Source organism: Saccostrea cucullata, unplaced genomic scaffold, assembly GCF_032062105.1.
Source record: "Saccostrea cucullata isolate Sc308-1 unplaced genomic scaffold, CSIRO_AGI_Scuc_v1 ctg89, whole genome shotgun sequence".
In the NCBI taxonomy this organism is placed as follows: domain Eukaryota; kingdom Metazoa; phylum Mollusca; class Bivalvia; order Ostreida; family Ostreidae; genus Saccostrea; species Saccostrea cuccullata.
Genome location: NW_026931171.1, coordinates 128342 through 147541, shown reverse-complemented (window position 1 = coordinate 147541; position 19200 = coordinate 128342). Strand labels below are relative to the sequence as shown.

General features: G+C 33.4%; 1 protein-coding gene across 1 annotated transcript; it reads right to left on the bottom strand.

Moving 5' to 3' along the window:
* Positions 1–1047: 1047 nt before the first annotated feature.
* On the bottom strand, positions 1048–12434 carry LOC134231649 (next to BRCA1 gene 1 protein-like). Its single transcript, XM_062713634.1, is given in 21 exon segments — positions 1048–2666; positions 2669–2696; positions 3342–3468; positions 3553–3841; positions 3992–4186; positions 4673–4867; positions 5093–5251; positions 5652–5988; positions 6293–6450; positions 6641–6755; positions 6856–6997; positions 7269–7349; positions 7699–7950; positions 8070–8142; positions 8263–8476; positions 9254–9397; positions 9572–9632; positions 10135–10370; positions 10679–10720; positions 10855–10917; positions 12230–12434. Coding segments are annotated over 21 exon segments (3138 nt in total). The 5' UTR covers positions 12335–12434; the 3' UTR covers positions 1048–2544.
* Positions 12435–19200: the final 6766 nt, after the last annotated feature.

Genomic DNA, 19200 nt, shown 5'->3' with positions numbered 1-19200 from the left:
AACTAACAAAGAAAAAGAAAAGTAGCCACTGGGACTTGAAACTTTACAACAGCAATAAATATAAAATGATCCTTGATTAAGTCTCTTTTTGGGGCAACTTGTGTACTAAGTTATATTGAAATCCAACCAAAACTTGAGGAGGAGACGTAACATTAAAAAAAAATTTCAGAAATTTCTATTTTTAGTAACCATGGCAACACCGTAAATCGAAATCAAAAAACTGATATACTAATTCATGTATCTTAGTGTAGTCTACTTGTGTGCCAAATTATATTGAAATCAGACCAAAACTGAAGGAGAAGTAGCGTTTTAAAGGAATTTCACAGAAATTTCTATTTTTAGTAATCATGGCAACACCGTTCACAGATGCACAAATTTATTGTTTACAATGCAAACATTGAAATGAAAACTGCTGTAAAAAAATTGTGTACAGACAGACAGCTAGACAGACGGACGGACACCTTACTTTCACATGAGCTCTTCTGGTCTCTGACCAGTAGAGCTAAAAACATGGATTATTATCTTCTGAAACAGTTCTTGTATAAAGAAAATTGATGATTTTGGATCACAGGTTGGGGTCTGTGCAAAATGAAAAAAATTGGAATTCTTGGCTATTTTTAAAGAAAATTCTGGTATTTAAGGAAAATGAGGCATTTCAAGACGTCATATGGTAGTATAATGATACATGGACTAGGCAGATTTATTTTTTTTTATAGATTTTTAGTTGCAAAGGGTCCAAGTGTATTCCAAACCAAAATTGACATTTTGAAACACATTATGTTCTAATTTAAAATCATTAGTCAATGCAGCTCTTTTGAAACTGCTGTACAAAATTTCGTGAAACTTTGTAGTGAATAAGAACATACAGTGTAGATATGCAAAGGGACATAAGTCCTAGAAAAATTCTATGAACACATCCTGTTCTGAAATTCTGCTTTAATATGCATTTCAAAGGAGTCATCAATTGCACTTTTCTATCTGTTCTTTCAATGTGCTCTAAAGTTCAAAAAGTCCTGGAGTATGAACACAGAAAAAAAACCCCAAAAATAATAGTGTAAGTTTATTAATCTTTAGACACATATTACATGCTGATCAATAGCTTTTCAGAAAAACACAGATTTAATTTTACTTTCTAAGCAAGCCTTAAAGAAAGCCTGACACACTTAAAATTTCCAGCACTTTCCCCTCTTATACATGTAACAAAAATTTCTAATCTTCAGATCACAGTCTCTTTTAGCATATCTTCAAACATGTACATATCTATTTAAAACAGAATAATGTGCATCCTCCAACAATTACGTCATCTGAACACTAATCCAATTAACAGGTGCACATTCCAAACACTGACATTAATTAATAACAAAACATAGGGGAAAAACAACACAAAAGAATTCAAGAGGTTGACACTTGCACATAAAAGTCATTATAACTGAATAACTTCAGTGTACAATAACAACAGCACTGACTTTATAAATATACATGTATATGTGGGGACAAAATCAAATCCAACAAACATTTTTTTTTTTATTTACAAGTGATATCACAGAAAAAAGTAGAATGAAATCTATATCTTGAATAGTAAATGAATTAGTCTTCCACCAACTGTACACAAGTAATGATATATAAAAAAAAAATAAACTTAACAATTAGAATTCGCCATGTGTGAAATTAATAAGGTAGCTTGTTATAATAGTGTAGCTTGTTATAATAGTGCATCCAAGACCATCATCTAAGAAAAAATGTTTGCCCTAGCTGTCCAAACTTTATTATATTATCTAACTCAGGATAAAAAAAATTGTTTCATAAGTAGGATGTAATTTTTTCCCCTAAAAAAATTCAGCATCAGTGCTGAATTAAATTTAACATGAAAATTTTAATAAAATTAAAATATTCAGTTGTAAATTTGAGGTCAGCCATTTTTAGTAAGTCAGGAGAGGGCAAACAATTTTTTTTTAAAAAGATGTCTTTCCCCAGCAGAGCATGGAAGTTGAGCACTCATGAAAAATTTAAATGCATACAATTATTACATCTTGATCGAAACAATTAAATAATAAACATGTGTACTATACATTTCTTGTAAAGATATCAATTTCTACTGACTTGATGTTCATTTGTTACCAGTAGTTATGGTGCATTACAATGATGTGGAAAGAAGCTGGATATAAAATGTCAACAATAGGAGATTCTGTGCTGTTTTAAGGGTGATGATTTAACATTTAGAACTGACAAATATACACTGCAGAAAGATTTTTTTTTTGTTTTTGTTTTTTTAACAAAGATCAATTCTCCTATAGTTAAGCAATATCCTTCATCAATATACATGTACTAAATAATATACATAAAACAGCTCTTTCAAATATAAAGTAAACTGAAACATGGAAAACTTTCAGTAAACAAAATAAAACATTGTTCATCAAATCACAGCACCCAATAACCTAGTGCCTGTTGTGCATCCAGTCATTGTCTGACTGATTGAGGAGTTCCGCCAGAACTTTGTCCAAGTTATAGTCATGTTTGTTGAGCAACTCCTGGTTTCTCTGTCTGTTACAGAAGCCCATCTCTATGAGTTTCTTCATTGGACCAGAATCTGTGGACTTGGGCACCCATTTTTCCTCCTTTGGCTTCCATTTTGCAGCCTTGGGTTTCCATGTTGATTTGGGAATTAGGTATTCCTTTTCTTCTTGGGAAGTACCGTTCTGAAAAGGCATTCATTTATTAGTGTATCCCTCGATGTAATCATTACCCATTGCACAAAATTCACGGATTTAAAAGTGAAACGGATAAATATTACACAAAAGCTGTTGAATTAAATACAGTAAAACTCGGATATAGCGAAGTCCTGGGGACCTGTGAATTAAATTCGCTATATCTGTAATTCGTTATATCCGTATAACGAATTCGCATAACCATATATAGCGAATTCGCTATATGCATGTTTTCCTAACATATAACTACTAAATCTGTTAGGGAAGTAAATATTAGGGAAAATACCTTCGATAACCAAGGTTCTATTTCGAATTGAATTTTTCTATACATTCTTAAATAAAATAAAGTCAAGTCAATTTATCAAATTTTGAGATCCTTGAAAGTTCGTTATAAAAGATGTAAATTTCATTATATTTTACCTCAGCGGGACTCAAAATCAGTTCGCTGTATCCGTAAATTCGTTATATCAGAGTTCGTTATAACCGTAAAATTTTACAACTCTTTGTAAAGAATTTAGTCGGGGACCCAGAAAAACTTCGCTATATCCGTGAATTCGCTATATCCGTGTTCGTACTAAACGAGTTTTACTGTATGCTGAATTGACAATGATGAAAAAGACTTATTTTTGGCTTTACCTGATAGGTTCTGGCTTGCCAGGTGTAGAAGACTTCTTTACAGGTAGTATAAGCATTAGCAGCAGCACGATTGGCTGCCTTCACCGCAGTGGAAACCATCTGATTTACCATCTCACCAGCAACAGGCCTGTACATAAATCATTGTTTATTTCTAGCTGTCAAACCTAGCATACACAATATGTAACACAATCTGATTTCTATTCAAACTTACATTTCATATCCTTCAGCCTTATCGCCTTTGTTTTGATCCCCATGGTGAGCCCCGCCTGTGCATACATCTCCCTGTGGAAGGGCCTCCTTGACTTCAGTTGTGTCCAGGGGTGAGCAGGCCTGATCCTCAGTTCGATTGTTGGTTGCCTCCCCTGTCTCATTGGACTGTTCCATTATTGTTGCATTTGTTGCACTGATCTCTTCAGTTTCGACAGCTTGTTCAATAATGGTTGTATTTGTAGCACTCACTTCCCCCGTTTCTGTATTTGTTGAGGGCACCTCAAGATTTCCTGTTGAGCATTAGATTTTGATTACAGAATTAATATTATTTCATCTTGCAATAGAAAGATTCATGCACCTGCATACAACAGGGGTAATAAGGGCGTTATGAGACAGAGCTTTGTTTAATCCTTACAAATAACTCAGATATTTTATTGTACCTGATGCCCCTATTTCCCTCTCAGTCCTTATTTCCTCCCTGACTCCCCCCTGGGCAGGAGCTGTCAACATCTCTGGTGTACTGTGGCCGAGACCATCGACCAGTGCTGGGGAGGCCGGTGAAGGGATGAGTGGATCCAGTGGGGGTGTAGACACTGAATTTGAAGCAGTCAGAATATCATCCACTGAGGGAGGACCTACATGCAAAATGTTAGAATCACTCCAAACCACAACATGCCGTCTGTTATTATGACAACATAGCTATGATACAAACATGCACTTCTATTATGATTTTAGCCCTCATAAAAAAAATCAAATCTGAATAGAAACAATATATAAAATGTAAACAATGAATCAGAAATTTTTGCAGCGTTATAAAAAAGTAAGAAAAAATGCTTGATTGGCTGAACTCAAGAGAACCATGGAAAAGAAATGAAAATGTTAATTGAAAAAAGACATGACCTTAGTATATAAATTAAATGTAATTTTTATTTTTGGAACGCAATTCAAATCACACACCATTCTACAATACTGTAAATATAGTCAATGCACAATCACACAGCAGTTAAATGTACAATTAATGACTGGATTAATATTAATCATATAAATCAAACAATCATTTAATTTACAAAATAAAGAGAAATAATATTTCCCAAATTCAAAACACACTATGTATATCTTACTAGTGACAATGTTGTTGTGGTTGTCGTCCAGCACGTTATGGTTGTTGTCCGTTGTTTCATTGTCTGAGGAGCTCTCTGACAGCTGTGCTCTGATGACAGGCTTACTGAAGTCAAAACAGGCCGGCATGGGAACAATGAGGAAATCCTCATCCTCACTGAGGCTCTCATTGTCCTCAGAGGAGTACTGGATTTCTGCTGATAAACAATACATGTATACAATGTACGTTACAGATGAGGCTTCTTTCTACAAACTGTCTCATAACCTATTGAGACTTGCGTTAAGATCAAATTAACAGTCATAATACAAATTGAATCAGAGACAGTAATTTATGCACTTCTGCAAAAATTATCTAGTGAGACTCAAAATTATGGAGGACTACAAAATGCATGAATTTTAATTCAATGCCCTTCAGAATTTACCTGGTTGGGGGATGGGCAGACTGCTCATGTAATTCTCCACAAACTCTTTGTCAATGATCTCTGTTTTTTCTGTATAGTCCTCTGGGTTTAAAAGTTCAACACTGCTGGTCCTTGACAAACTGCCCTCTTCTGGCAACGGTGACTTAGGAGGGGACACAACTGTTGGTGCAACACAAATAATAAATGAATCTAATATCAAGCACAAACATGTACTGATATGTCAAAAGAATATTCAATTCGGCTTTTTTAATCCTTACAATGAAAATGCAGATTTTACTGTTTATGAGTGTATTTTTAAACCCTTTTTTCACAATCTTTTCTTAAATGGATAGCATAAATTATAATTTACTTTGTAATTTCATGACCTTGAACTTGCCAAAATCCACTTGATAAACCATGCATTCTTTGGTAATAAGTAGCGCTTTAAGTGAAATATGGACATCCTATGTACCAAGTACATGTATGAATTTCTGGTGATTCTCCATTATGTAGTTATAGCCCAGATAAGACTAAACAGACAGACATACAAAGTCATTCCTATATAAAATTCATTTCTCACCAAGTGGAGTGTTGTTGGGTGTGGCTGTCTGAGACATTTTGTTGGACCCTCTGGAGGACATGTCCAGCATTTCAAATGACATCAGGTCCTGCCCAGTCTCCTCAGACACAGTGGGCTTCTGCTGGGCGTCCAGCTGTAACTGGGCCATGGCCGCAGCTGCTGTGGTCAGTTCCTGCTCCAGTTTCTGGACAGTCTCATTGTTTATAGTCTCAGAGGGCTGGCTCTCTGGTTTCTTTTCAAATTGTATTGGACTTTTCTCAATTAAGAATTCTGTTTCATCCTTTTCCGTGGATTCAGCCAAGTTCTCATCTGCATGGTCTGTCAGAGTTTCCACTTCCTGTTTAATCACATAAATTGAATATTCATTTTTTTAAAATTCATTAATACTGTATGTGCATACAATACTGAAGATTTCTGACTTTTAGTTGCATCTGGTCTGGTAATACATTGTACTTGCATCCAGTTAATTTCACAGATAGGCCTACTTTTAGACTGACACTTTACCTTTGTACATTGAGAAGTAAAGGTGAATCAAAATTACAAATAATATATACATTACAAAAAGTGGACCCAATAATCAAGAAAAATGTAATGTTAGTCTTGTGGAGTCAGTTAAAAGAAATGCTTTTTTATCCTTTTACCTTTTTCTCTGATTTTGACTCCTCATTGACAATTCTGAGTGAATCCTCTGACTGTTTGGGCTCTAGAACCAGTTTTGGCTCCACCTGTACTAGACACCAGACTCGGTGTCCAAACTGGTGACCGGAATCCAGCATCTTCCAGTGACTCTGATACTTCCCTGTTCACAGGAAAAAAAATTCCTCAATGAATCACTCAAAAATTTATCATGATTTTTGTAAAAGACGAGATAGTGCAAGGAAGGAAGTCCCACCAACTTCTGGTACCAAAAATAGCTAGAATTTAAAATAGAAAATTCCAAATAGTAAATTCCAAATATACTCAGGCTTTCAATTTTCAAAGACACTAACCTGGTTCCTCTGGGGCAAAGAATGTGACAGAGATATCAGCTGTCTCCCCGGGGTTCAGGAGGGGGACATCAATATCAGAGGAGGGGGTTGGCAGGTCTCCAGAGATGTTATGGAGCTAAAATAAATAGACATCAATAATAACAAACCTACAAGAAAACCAACTTAATTTACTTCTTTAGATTTAGAATGAGATACAGAAATCTATGTGAGCATACTTTAGTGGTCTCTCTCCATGAGATATTTCCAGAATTTCGGATTTTCCAAGTCTTTACAAATTTGGTCCCTGGTTGTACTTTGGTTCCATCAGGGATGGTCAGGTCTCCCATAAAATGGGCCTTCATGTCTTTTACAACATCCCTAAAGCATAACAAGTTGATATACAGTGTACTGCTATATGCTTACTGTTATTGGATCTAGTTTTTTTAATCTTAGGCCTATTTACCAAATAGTGAAATCTTTTCCTTTTGAATTAATGTATATTTAATATCAAACGCTTCGTCATCTTCAATTTTACCATATGTATCACAATTACAATAATACAATTATTAATTGAAGTGTGAGATTTTTTTTTTCTACTTTCTTGTTTTAGAAATTTTATTACAAGATTGATTTACAAGGTCAAGCTTACAATTTCATTTTCAACTTTTCTATTGTCTTCTCTTGTTTTTGTTTTATCTTTTCTTGCTTCATTGCTGCTTTTGCTTGTACTCTACAAACAAAATAGACAATGGAAGTCTACTTCAATTCAAAATGGCACCAAATGATGTTAGAAAGTGGATTAGGAATAAAACAGAAGAGAAATTAATAGGGTGATGGTTAGAAAAGATGGTGTAGGAAAAGATTTCACAATCAGACAATATCACTATGATATACAGTGTAACTTGTCTAATCCATGTGTTGTGTATTCCAAAATATTGTTTAATATGATGTCAATTTCTCTTTCAGTACATTCAGTTGTTTAAAATGTTATCTACTCCAGAATGTTGTCTAATTGTCCAGTTTCCCTGGAGCTAGTGGTGTCAAGTTTAGACAACTTATACTACAACTACCAGACTTACTTTTCGATTTTAGCCAGTATTTTGCCTTGTTTTCCACCATTCAAGGTAATGGCCGCAGCCTCGTTTTCATCAGTTTCTTCCTTCTCCTCTGAGGATGTTGGCTGTCGATAAGCTTTGTACAGAATCTGCTTCATGAGAGGGCCCTTCTGCCTGAATCTAATTGGTCGACGGAGTTTGATGAAGACATGGGTAGGATCGTGGACTCCACTGATGTTCTCACATTCCTCACATAGATCATAGTCCACACAGTTACTGTAATAAAAACAGACTTAATCAAAAACAATATACAATATTAAATGTATATAAATATACTAATTGTCGCTTTACATTTGGTTACTTTCAGTCCTTTTAAGAATAAAGTACATACTAACCAACACTTGTATCGAGATCCAACAACCACTTTATTGCAGTTGTCACAAATAACACCACAATGGTAGTAAATTTCTGAAAAAGTAAATAAAAGTTTCAAGTTCATTTCCTTTAAAAAAATAAATGAATCACACACAGTATTGTTCTAATACAAATGCTTAAAAAGCTAAACAATACAAAAGAAAGAGAGCTTACGATGGACACTACTGTCATCTGGCTTGACTGTGTCTGTCATTGGTTTGACCTTGGGTGTCTCATCAGAGGATACTGTGGACCCCTTAGGTTGGTTTTCTGTTCCCTCTCCCCCTCTGTAGCTCTGCAAAACAGCCCCGTCCAAACCACGCAACACATGCTTCACGGTCTTTCTAGTCACGTCTTTAACAATTTCTGTGTGCAACTCCTTCTTCAGCTGCCAATTCAATATCACTACGTTTATGATGTGCAATTTATAACACAAGTGCAAAATTTCATCAATTTATATAAATTTCACTAACAAATTATACAGGTATAAGGGATATAAATCAGAAACCTGTACGTAAAAATTATGTATGCAGACTGGTAAATGTCTAAAAAGAGTTGAAATGTTCAAGATGCTGTCAGGAATTTCCTACATATACAAAGAAAAAAAGTTTTCAAATGTTGTGGCTTTATAAGAATGGAAAGATTAATATTTTGAATGATTAACTCCATCGATACTTCAATACCCCCTTATCGCATCCATGGACGTTGCGTTGTGCCAATATGGTTTTGCATATTTTCCACACCTGATCGATTAACTGCGTAGCCTTTTTTAAGATCTCAGTACTATCCAAATCAGTACAAAAGACATTATGATAGAAAATTAACATATCTTGATATAGATATTCAATTTTAAAGTAGAAAAAGGATACGAAAGATCTGAAGAATTGAAAATTATTTAGAACTGTGACAAAGCTTAACGGGTTGAAATCTGGTTGTCACGTCGCCTTACGTCAAGTGATTGCTCCGTGAATCCCATGACCTTACAATAAAAATCGTTGTAAATTTTCAAGATTTTAGTATATGGACCTGATTTTTACATACCAATTAACAAAATGTAGGAATTTATTCAGACATAGATTTTCCAATGTGTCCGCGAACTTTTCTCATGTGTAGATTGTGCAAATATAAATTTTATATCAATTTGTCTTTGGGAATACCCTCTTACCTCCTTCATGTACTTGATGAAGGCTGGGTAGGGAATAGCCTCCTCAGTTTTTCGTTCCCCGGCTTGGGATTCCTCTTTATGCCGATGTCCGCTCTTCTTTCTGTCAGAATCTCTGGAGTGTCTCTTTTTTGATTTCTTCACAGACTGTATTAACATAAGAAAATAATCAAGAGTTAAAGTTTAACAAAAACTTAAAGAGTACAAAGCACAAAGTACATAATTATTGAAAATATGTTTTACACAAAATGATATTAAGTTATCTCGGCACACTTCATCTTTTCAAATGACTACAGGTTTATTTAAGTATCCAGTACTTACAAACAGTGGTGTTGTTTCTGAGGGACTATCCACATCATCTGGTTTTTCTCTCTTCTCTTGTCTACAACAGATATTAAAGTCATCTAGATATATTTACAAATGAAACATATTCTTATATGATATTTAATGGTAATCAAAATCTTACTTTTACAATATGATTGCTATAAAAATATTTTTTACTTTTTCTTTGTGACAATATTAATAATATACTATAGACAACCTGCACAAGATCAATGTATACTAGGAACAGGTATGTTCATAGCTGTGTAATGGTAATCACCTATAAATCTTACACCTTACCTTACAAAATGATTGCTATATTTTTTTACTTTTTCTTTGTGACAATATAAATGTACACAATATAGACAGATACTGATTTGTTTCTTGTCATGTATGATATCTTATTTATTCAATGTAAAAATTTCTTTAAAAGCTAAGGCAAACAGTATGTATGTTTTCACCTCTTAAGTTTATAACCGAATTTTGCTTGTTGCACAGGAGTTAAAAAAAACCACACAGTGTAGTGTTTTTTTTACGTCTAAGAAGAACTAGATAGACTGTACCTAGGATGTTTCCTTTCGCCGGTGGCTTCTTCCACAGCCTGGGCTGGATCCTCCACCTGTAAGACAATCTCTGGCTTCTTCTCCTGATGGAGGGTGTCCGGAATTACAGGGGCTAATTTAAGCTCTGTGTTGTCCTCAGTAATGGGGATGGCATCTGCCTCAACTGTACGTTTTGGAGGAGTGGATCCTAAGTTTCTCACTCTCATATACAAAGTGTTGTGGCACTGATCTGCAACCTGTTATAAACAATCAGGAAAATAACATATGAATTTAATCTTAAACTAGAGGTACTGTTGAGCTTAAACCTCCCATATGGTTTTAACTGGTGAAGTCCATGTTTTGCTGTGGCCGAGAAACCCAAAATATGTGTCGGATCAAAAAGTAAAATAGGAGGTGCACAATGGCAATATGTAATAAAGATTCTGAAAGTTTCATCAAATTTCATTCAGTGGTATGAGAGGAGTCTTAAATGAAAATTACTCCCTTTTTGGAGAGTTGGAATTTGGATTTATTCATTAAAGGGAAAAGTAATATAATCAAATACCTTGAAGGCCTCCTCCAGTTCTCCTTGACTACTCATGGCAATCTAAAACATGACATAATTTAGCTTAATATTCACAACAGTAAAAACAGGTATTTGCACATATGCAATTTCTCCTCAGTTTTTGAATAACACTTAATGGAATATTTATCAATTAAAAAAAAATCGACACTACTTACATAGTCTCCTTCTGAGTCAACATAATACACTCCCATATTTTCACAATCAAACTGGGCTTTCAACTACAAATAACAATTTTAAGATTACAATAAATGAAAAAAAAAAAATTAAATACTTGCAAAATATTGATGAGTGAGACAGAAAAATATTCCTGTTAAACCCGTATTTTTTAATTTTTAGCAAGACACATTTCTCAATGAACGGAAATGGTATACTGTAACATAATCAAGTATATTCATTTCTTTTCTTTGTTGATTGAATGCTTTGGGAGGGGGAAGGGGATCTTTCCAATTATACAGCTAAAATGATACTTGTGCATTTGTTCCTCTATCAAGAATGGTCTAATGAAGATTTGACAAGACCATGGTACAAATGCTTTGTCAGATGTGTATGTACATCGATTCTACATTTCAGTGTTTCAAGAGAAACAGACATCATGATAAATTTACTGGTAGCTTCATTAGGAGTGAAACGGTTCACCGATTTGACAATACCATGGCACAAAATCTCTGCTTTCGGTTCGGTTCGTTTTAAGGTCGGGATCGTCATTCAGTCGGGTTTGGCATAAGGTATAAACATGCTTTTCTGTATAATTAGTTCAGAAATGTAAGTTTGTGTGGACTTGAAGTTTGTAAAATAATATTTAACAGTCAAATCAATTAAATTGATACATTCTATCCATTTTGACATAAATTATTTTACTAGATTAAGTAAAAGGTAGCATAAAACAACATTGAATCTGTTTCCTTCTATCAAAATGTAGAATAACCGAACCGACCAAATTTTTCATGATCAAATTTGAAGGAGGCTGGTTTCACCCCTAAGCTTCATCTGAAATATGATCGCAGACGGTGAGACCTATTCATAATTTTTATGTTTAAACGATGTAAATAATTCTTTATAATAGCATGTTCTGTGTATCCATTCAAATCGACTAAGTCACATGCCTCTGTGATCATATTTAAAAATATTTGCGATTGTGAAATAAGCCTATGTCTTTGCATAGATTCCTTTTTAACTGGACAACCACTAGGTTACATTCCATATAAACAAAAATAAAAGTTACATTAAAAGGTCTCAATTTTAATCAAATGCACTCAAAATACAAAGAATTTGTGTTTCAGACTTCCTTGAATACCAAAATACTGATCTGACGTAAACACTGGTAAAATAAAATGATGGCCACCATTTTGTTTTGTTTTCCGATTCGCATTCAAATGTTTCTCTTCCTTTTAATTTTCAATACATAACACTTTATGACAGTCAGTGAATAAGATGACTCCTTCTGCTTAAATTGTATTTCAACAGGTGTTCTGACTCTCGATTCAATAAAAATTACAGATTCTTCACCAATCTGATACGCAATAATCTTACCATAGCCTCCAAATCAACCCATCGGGTTTGACGATGAAGTTTGTAAATTTCGGAGACTTCATTGTCTCCTTCATAGCTGATATTTATCACCACTATTCCTGCCATTTTCAAGTAAACTGGTAACGAAATTTTAAAGAGTATCTTTTAAGTTATGGACAAACTTTGTTACGAAAATAGCCATTACACTCTTGTTGACATATGAACCTTCTGATTACAACAACAGTACATATACCTTCGCAAAAGAAAATAGTTCTTTCATTCATCGAATAAAATAAAAATAATGCATGATCTATAAATTACCAACTTTATTGAAAAAAGATAACTTGGCAATATCGAGAAAAATACTGTTTTTATAAAATTAAAATTCCCATTTAATTTCCCCCCTTTGTTTAACAATTAAAGATTTGTGCGCGGATAAATTTCCACAGATAAAAATAGAATGACGTCAGAAATAATGTGCAGAGTTGTTTCTCTTAGTCTTATGTACATTGCGTAAGAAAACCAATGGTGACGTTTTCTCACGAGTGCATCATTCATCGTTTGGAATTTTGTAGAAGCTCAACAAAGTTAAAAGCACACGCATACAAAAGTAATGTAAAATTAAACTCACCTGGGTTGAATTATAGTGAATAAGAATTTATTTTCGTTGTGTACAAGGCGTACTCCATATTTGTTATTTAACGCTGTATACCAGAACCACTAGCTGGACCAATTTGGCAAAACCTATCTTGATACAGAGTTATATGTTAAATTGTTTGAACGTAAGAAAGGGCAAGTAAGTTCAGATTTATCGGCTAACGATTTCTTAGAACATTTCAAAACCTTGCTTGAATGTAATACAGAAAACAATTGGAATAATGAATTTAATTACGTAGAGATACAATCATCAGTATACTGTGAATTAGATCAGGAAATTACGGTACAAGAAATTGAATATGCTATTGATAAATTAAATCATAATAAAAGTAATGCAGAAGATTGCATGATTAACGAATTCTTCATCCATTGTAAACAAATACTCATGCCTATTTTATGCATGTTGTTCAATAAAATCTTTACGTCAGGCCATTATCCAGAGAGTTGGGCTACTGGGTGTATAGTGCCAGTTTTTAAGAAAGGGGATAGTAATAATCCTAATAATTATAGGGGAATTACACTTGTTAGTTGCATGGCTAAATTATTTACAAGCATATTAAATAATAGACTGATGCATTGGGATAAAGAGTATAACATAACTACAGACGCGCAATTTGGATTCAAGTCAGGTGCAAGTACCATTGATGCAATATTTGTTCTACAGACATTAGTTAACAAATTCTTAAGGAACAAAAGAAAACTTTATTGTTGTTTTGTAGATTATCAAAAAGCCTTCGATTATATCAATAGAATTAACTTGTGGCTTAAAATTAGTACTCAGGGTATTCAAGGGAAATTATTTTGTATTATCAAATCTTTATATGATAATATTAAGGCATGTGTAAAATATAATGGTTTACTTACAGAGTATTTCAAAATTACGTCTGGTGTGTTACAAGGTGAAATTTTATCACCATTATTATTTTCTATGTATTTGAATGACTTTGAACGTCACTTTATTACAAATAATTGTCCATCAATCGAACTGCAGATGATAAATATATTTTTACTGATGTATGCAGATGATACTGTTTTGATATCTGACTCAGCTGAGGGTTTACAAAGAATGTTGGATGCATTATATACATACACAACGGAGTGGAATCTAACTGTTAATGTTGAAAAAACAAAAATATTAATTTTTCGCAATAGTCATAAAATACTGGAAAATGAACGTTGGATATACAACGGTTGCAATGTTGAAGTTGTTAATCAGTTTAATTATCTAGGTATGTTATTTAATTATAATGGAAAATTTACTGAAACACAGAAACATTTTTCATGTCAAGGTAAAAAAGCTATGTATGGTGTAAATAGTAAAATCAGGGATTTGCATTTTAACGTAGAAACACAATTAGCTGTATTCGATACTTTTGTTAACAGTGTTATGAGTTATGGAGCTGAAGTATGGGGATTTCACAAGGGTCAAGATATAGAAAATGTTCACTTGAATTATTGTAAACGAGTCTTAAAGGTCAGACAAAGCACTAGTAATGATGCAATTTACTGTGAATCAGGTAGATTTCCACTTATACTTGAAAGGAAAAAGAAAATTTTGAAATACTGGGTGAAATTAAAAAACAGTGATAATTGTATATTACAAGCATGTTATCAAGATATGGTTGAAAATAATGATGAATGGATTGTAAACATTAAGAAGGAATTCCAAAGGCTTGGTTTAGCTGACATGTACAATAGTGATTGTATTGATAATAATACTCTGAACATTATATTTCAAAGAATGTATGACTGTTATAAACAAGAAATTATGGCAAGAATTTGTAATTCTCCTAAATATTTTCTATTCCAACATTTAGTGGATAATGTTGCATTACAGACTTATTTAAGAAAACCATTGCATTCTAAGTATAGAATACCTATCAGTCGTTTAAGGCTATCAGCTCATGATTTAAGAATAGAAAGGGGAAGGTACAGTAATATAGAAAGAAAAGATAGAAAATGTGAAATATGTAGGTCAGGTGAGATAGAGGACGAATTTCATTTTGTATTAAAATGTCCTCGATATGAAGAACTTAGAATTAAATATATTAAGTGTTATTATTTTAAAAAACCATCAGTATTTAAATTAGTACAGCTATTGAGTTCTACAAATACTAAAGAACTATGTAACCTGGGCAAATTTTTGTATTTTTCTCATCAATTAAGAAATGATGTTCTAAATAATAATTAAATGATATTGTTATGCAATTATTACATGTATATTGTATAGCCTGTACAAATCTTATGTATGAATATTGTTTACCTATGAGATGTAATGTCTCCGGTTCAAATAAAATACTCAAATACTGAATTATAGTGAATAAGAATTTATTTTCGTTGTGTACAAGGCGTACTCCATATTTGTTATTTAACGCTGTATACCAGAACCACTAGCTGGACCAATTTGGCAAAACCTATCTTGATACAGAGTTATATGTTTATTTATTTATTTATTTATTTATTTATTTACCAATCAAGGCCCTCAGGGGGCATATACAATTAAAAAAAAAAACAATATTATAATCATGATTATAACAACATATATAAACAGGTAATGTTATAATCATGATTATAATATTAAATGATAAATAGGTCGAATTGAAATTTTTAAAAAGTGAGAATAAGTAGAAGACACCTTATTTTCAAAGGGAAAAATAATTCATAATATTAAAAACATTTACACTGTGATTAACATTTAAACATTTCACTTTTCCACACCCAGTGGTTCTTGAAAAGAAAGATTAATTTTTTAAAAAGATATGTCATTAATTTTTCACATCATCATGTATTTGTAATAATATCCCCTGAAAGAGGGTGTGGTCCTTCATTTGAATAAACGAATCCCATTTTGAATTTGGCCCAGTTGTCCTAGCTGAAGAAGATTAAAATGTGAAAGTTTAGTACAAGGATGACGACGACAGGACAAGGTTTCACTTCTATTTTAAAAGGGATAAATCAGCTAGCACTTATATTTCAACTGAGTATCCTACTAAATCGGGGTTGTGATGAGTTTTCTCTCATAGACGAAGTCCCAACTATGCTCAAGGCTTTCTAGACTCATCTTCCCTTGCGCCCTTGCGAATTAAGTTAGCCTGGGACCGAAAGGTGCTCAGTATCCGTCTGCTGCCACGTGGAGGCAGCGTATAGGACTTGTTGTGGAGAGGCTATGTACTGGCATGGGAAGTTCTAAAAATTCCTTCCCTTTTTGCATTGCTAGCCAGCAGTGATGGCTGAAAGCGAAAGGTGACAAGCACGTACACAGACACTAACACCAACATACTAGATGCATCACACAACATTAAGCAGACTGTTAGTACTTTTAGTATCTTGTTACAATGTTTTCTTAGTTCTTTGTTAAGATGATTTGTTAGGGTGATTTATTAGTAGTTTGTTAGAGTGATTTGTTAGAAGTTTGTTAAAGTTCTTTGTTAGAAGTTTGTTAGGAGGATTTGTTAGTTTGTTAGGAGGATTTGTTATATATAGTTGTATGTATGGATGATTTGTAAGTAGTTTAATAGAATTGTTAGATCTTACCTCTGCTATTCCTCAATGATGAAGAAATACCTCCATTCCAGCGTTGTTGGCATGCTGTTCCAATCCAATATGCCCAGCCTCCTCCAAATCCTTATTTAAAAAAAACTCCAACGATGAAGAGTCAGCTGCCTCCGAGTCCACCATCTCCAACGATGAAGTCCCAGCATAGAGAGAACAGAGAAGATGAGAGACAAATATAACACAAAAGTACAAACAACAAAACCAAAAATTCATAATAACAAAAGAGGTGCTGAGAGTGGGGGAGGGGAGGGAAGTGTTAGTACTTAGTGGGAGTTCCAAAATAATAATAAAACGATCTTACCTCTGCTATTCCTTAATGATAAAGATATACCTCCCTTCCAGCGTTGTTGGCATGCTGTTCCAATCCAATACCGGGTATGCCCAGCCTCCTCCAAATGCTTACTAGTATTTCAAAAACTCCAACGATGAAGAGCCAGCTGCCTCCAAGTCCACCATCTCCAACGATGAAGTCCCGGCAAAGAGAGAACAGAGAAGATGAGACAAATATAAATCAAAAGTACAAAAAAAACCCCAAAATTATATAATAACAAAAGAGGTGCTGAAAGTTAGGGGGGGGGGAATGTTAGTAGTTAGTGAGAGTGCCAAAATAATAATGAAACAATCTTACCTCTGTTATTTCCTTAACGACAAAGAAATACCTCCATTCCAGCGTTGCTGACATGCTGTTCCAATCCAATATGCCCAGCCTCCTCCAAGTCCTTATCATATATTTTATAATAATATTTTTTGTCAAAAAATAGAGACGGACATTTTTCATAAAACAGTTTTTAGCTCAGTTAAATGACCATGCTTACTTAAGGTAAGTCACTCGTCAGCTTTTTAGAAAAGTTCACGCAGAAGCTTTTACTTCAAAACTACTTATTAAAATTCAATTTTTATAACATATTTAAATTAAACAATGTAATTTTTTTTTAACATTCAAGGAAAAAACTGCTCAAAAATCTACAAAGAAGCAAGATTTATGAGGGACTATTTCTTTTGGTGGAAGGATATTTAGCTGAAAATTCTGCAAATCTGCACATTTATAGAATTTAATGTAATGGAAATTTAGCCTCGCATACTTTTACTCGGAGAATATTTTCCGTTTTGATATTGCTAAAAATATTTAATATAGGTCTTAATTTATATTTTTAGACTAAGTTTTACACCTTCCCTCAACAAACTTTTCCAAAAAATGAAAATATATTAAAGAAGTCAAGATGAAATTTTATTTTACACCATTTTTTTGCCTGAAAATCACATATTTTGACAAATCTTTCAAAATTAACATCACTGACCCCACCTTTTTCTTTCATTATTTTAATCTACTCGATACTTGTGACTGATCAGCACTTAAGTCGTAAAAAGTTTGATATAAGAAAAATTTTTATTGCCTATTAAGTTTTTTAATACCCCAAATATGTTATTTTTTAGTGCAAACAGGTCACACAATAATTTACGCGCATTAATTTGGAAGATTTGTTTAATGATAAATATTATTCAAACTATTTTACGTAAAATAAGATTATATTTATTGCCATGCTTACATCTGAACAAATATAATAAGGGCTAAAGTAATTAACCAAAGACATGAAATTTAAGTGCAAAAAGGTAAACTTTAATGTACCGTAGATCAGTAGGATGTTCACTGACCCCCTATTTTCTTTGCGATTTTGAGTTACACTTTATGAGTACTTATCCAAAATATACTTCTCAAAAAATCCTTGATTTAACAAATTTCAGGAGTGACTTACCTTAAAATATGAATTTCTTTCGAGGACAATAGGAAAAATAATGTGGTTTTCTGTGATTAGAAGCTCTTCAATTAAACTTTTCAACTGTGAAAAAGTGCATGATGTTAAACATTTTTATCATACCTATACTGTAATAACTCTATATAAAATTAATACCATAAAACTGTCTATTTCCCCGAGAAGAGACTCTTTCCCACATCTGAGGACTACTCCCTGAGAAATTAGAGCTACTCCATGGAACTACTCCCCCGTGAATATTTATTAATAATTTAATTTCAGTTGTAACACGTCATTTGATTGGTTAAACGGTTTTATCCATTTTGTATAACATAACTTGCCTACGTCACAATGAATTACGTCAAAAACGTATTACTCCGCTTGCTGTTAACTTTTAAAATATGCGATATTTGAAGCCTTTTTCCGAAGGAAAAAATGGAAAAAAATTGTCTCATTGTCTACATTGAAATTAAATTATGAGGAATCGAAGCGGTTTATAAAAAAGGGTAAACTGCCCCATGTTATGTTATATCGTATAACATAAGTTGAAATAAACTTCATTCCTTAAGTAATTTTAACCAATCAAAGTGTTCAGTGGGCAGAGCGTTCCAGGAATCTCGAGTCCGTGACGTAATATGTCATTAGCAATTTTAACATGCAATGGCAAAATCATAGTTACTTGAATTCTAGCAAAATGAAGACAACGATAATATATTCTTGGAAATGTCAGTGAAAATATTTTTTTTCAAAAATAATTTTATTGTTCAAGGACACGATGCATTAGGCCCATTTAGTTATCTTTTAAACCGCGTGCATTTGTGATTATGCCTCTATAGTGCTTTTTTTAAATGTCGGAATATCTGGGTGTTTTTTTTTAAAAATCGCATTTGATTGTTTCGGAATAATAAAACAGTTATGGAATAGGTACGAGGGAAATAGCAAATTTATGGTTCCCCGAGGCAGGAAACTATTTCCCGAGGCGGCGAAGCCGCCGAGAAATTTGCCATTTCCCTCGTACCCATTCCATAA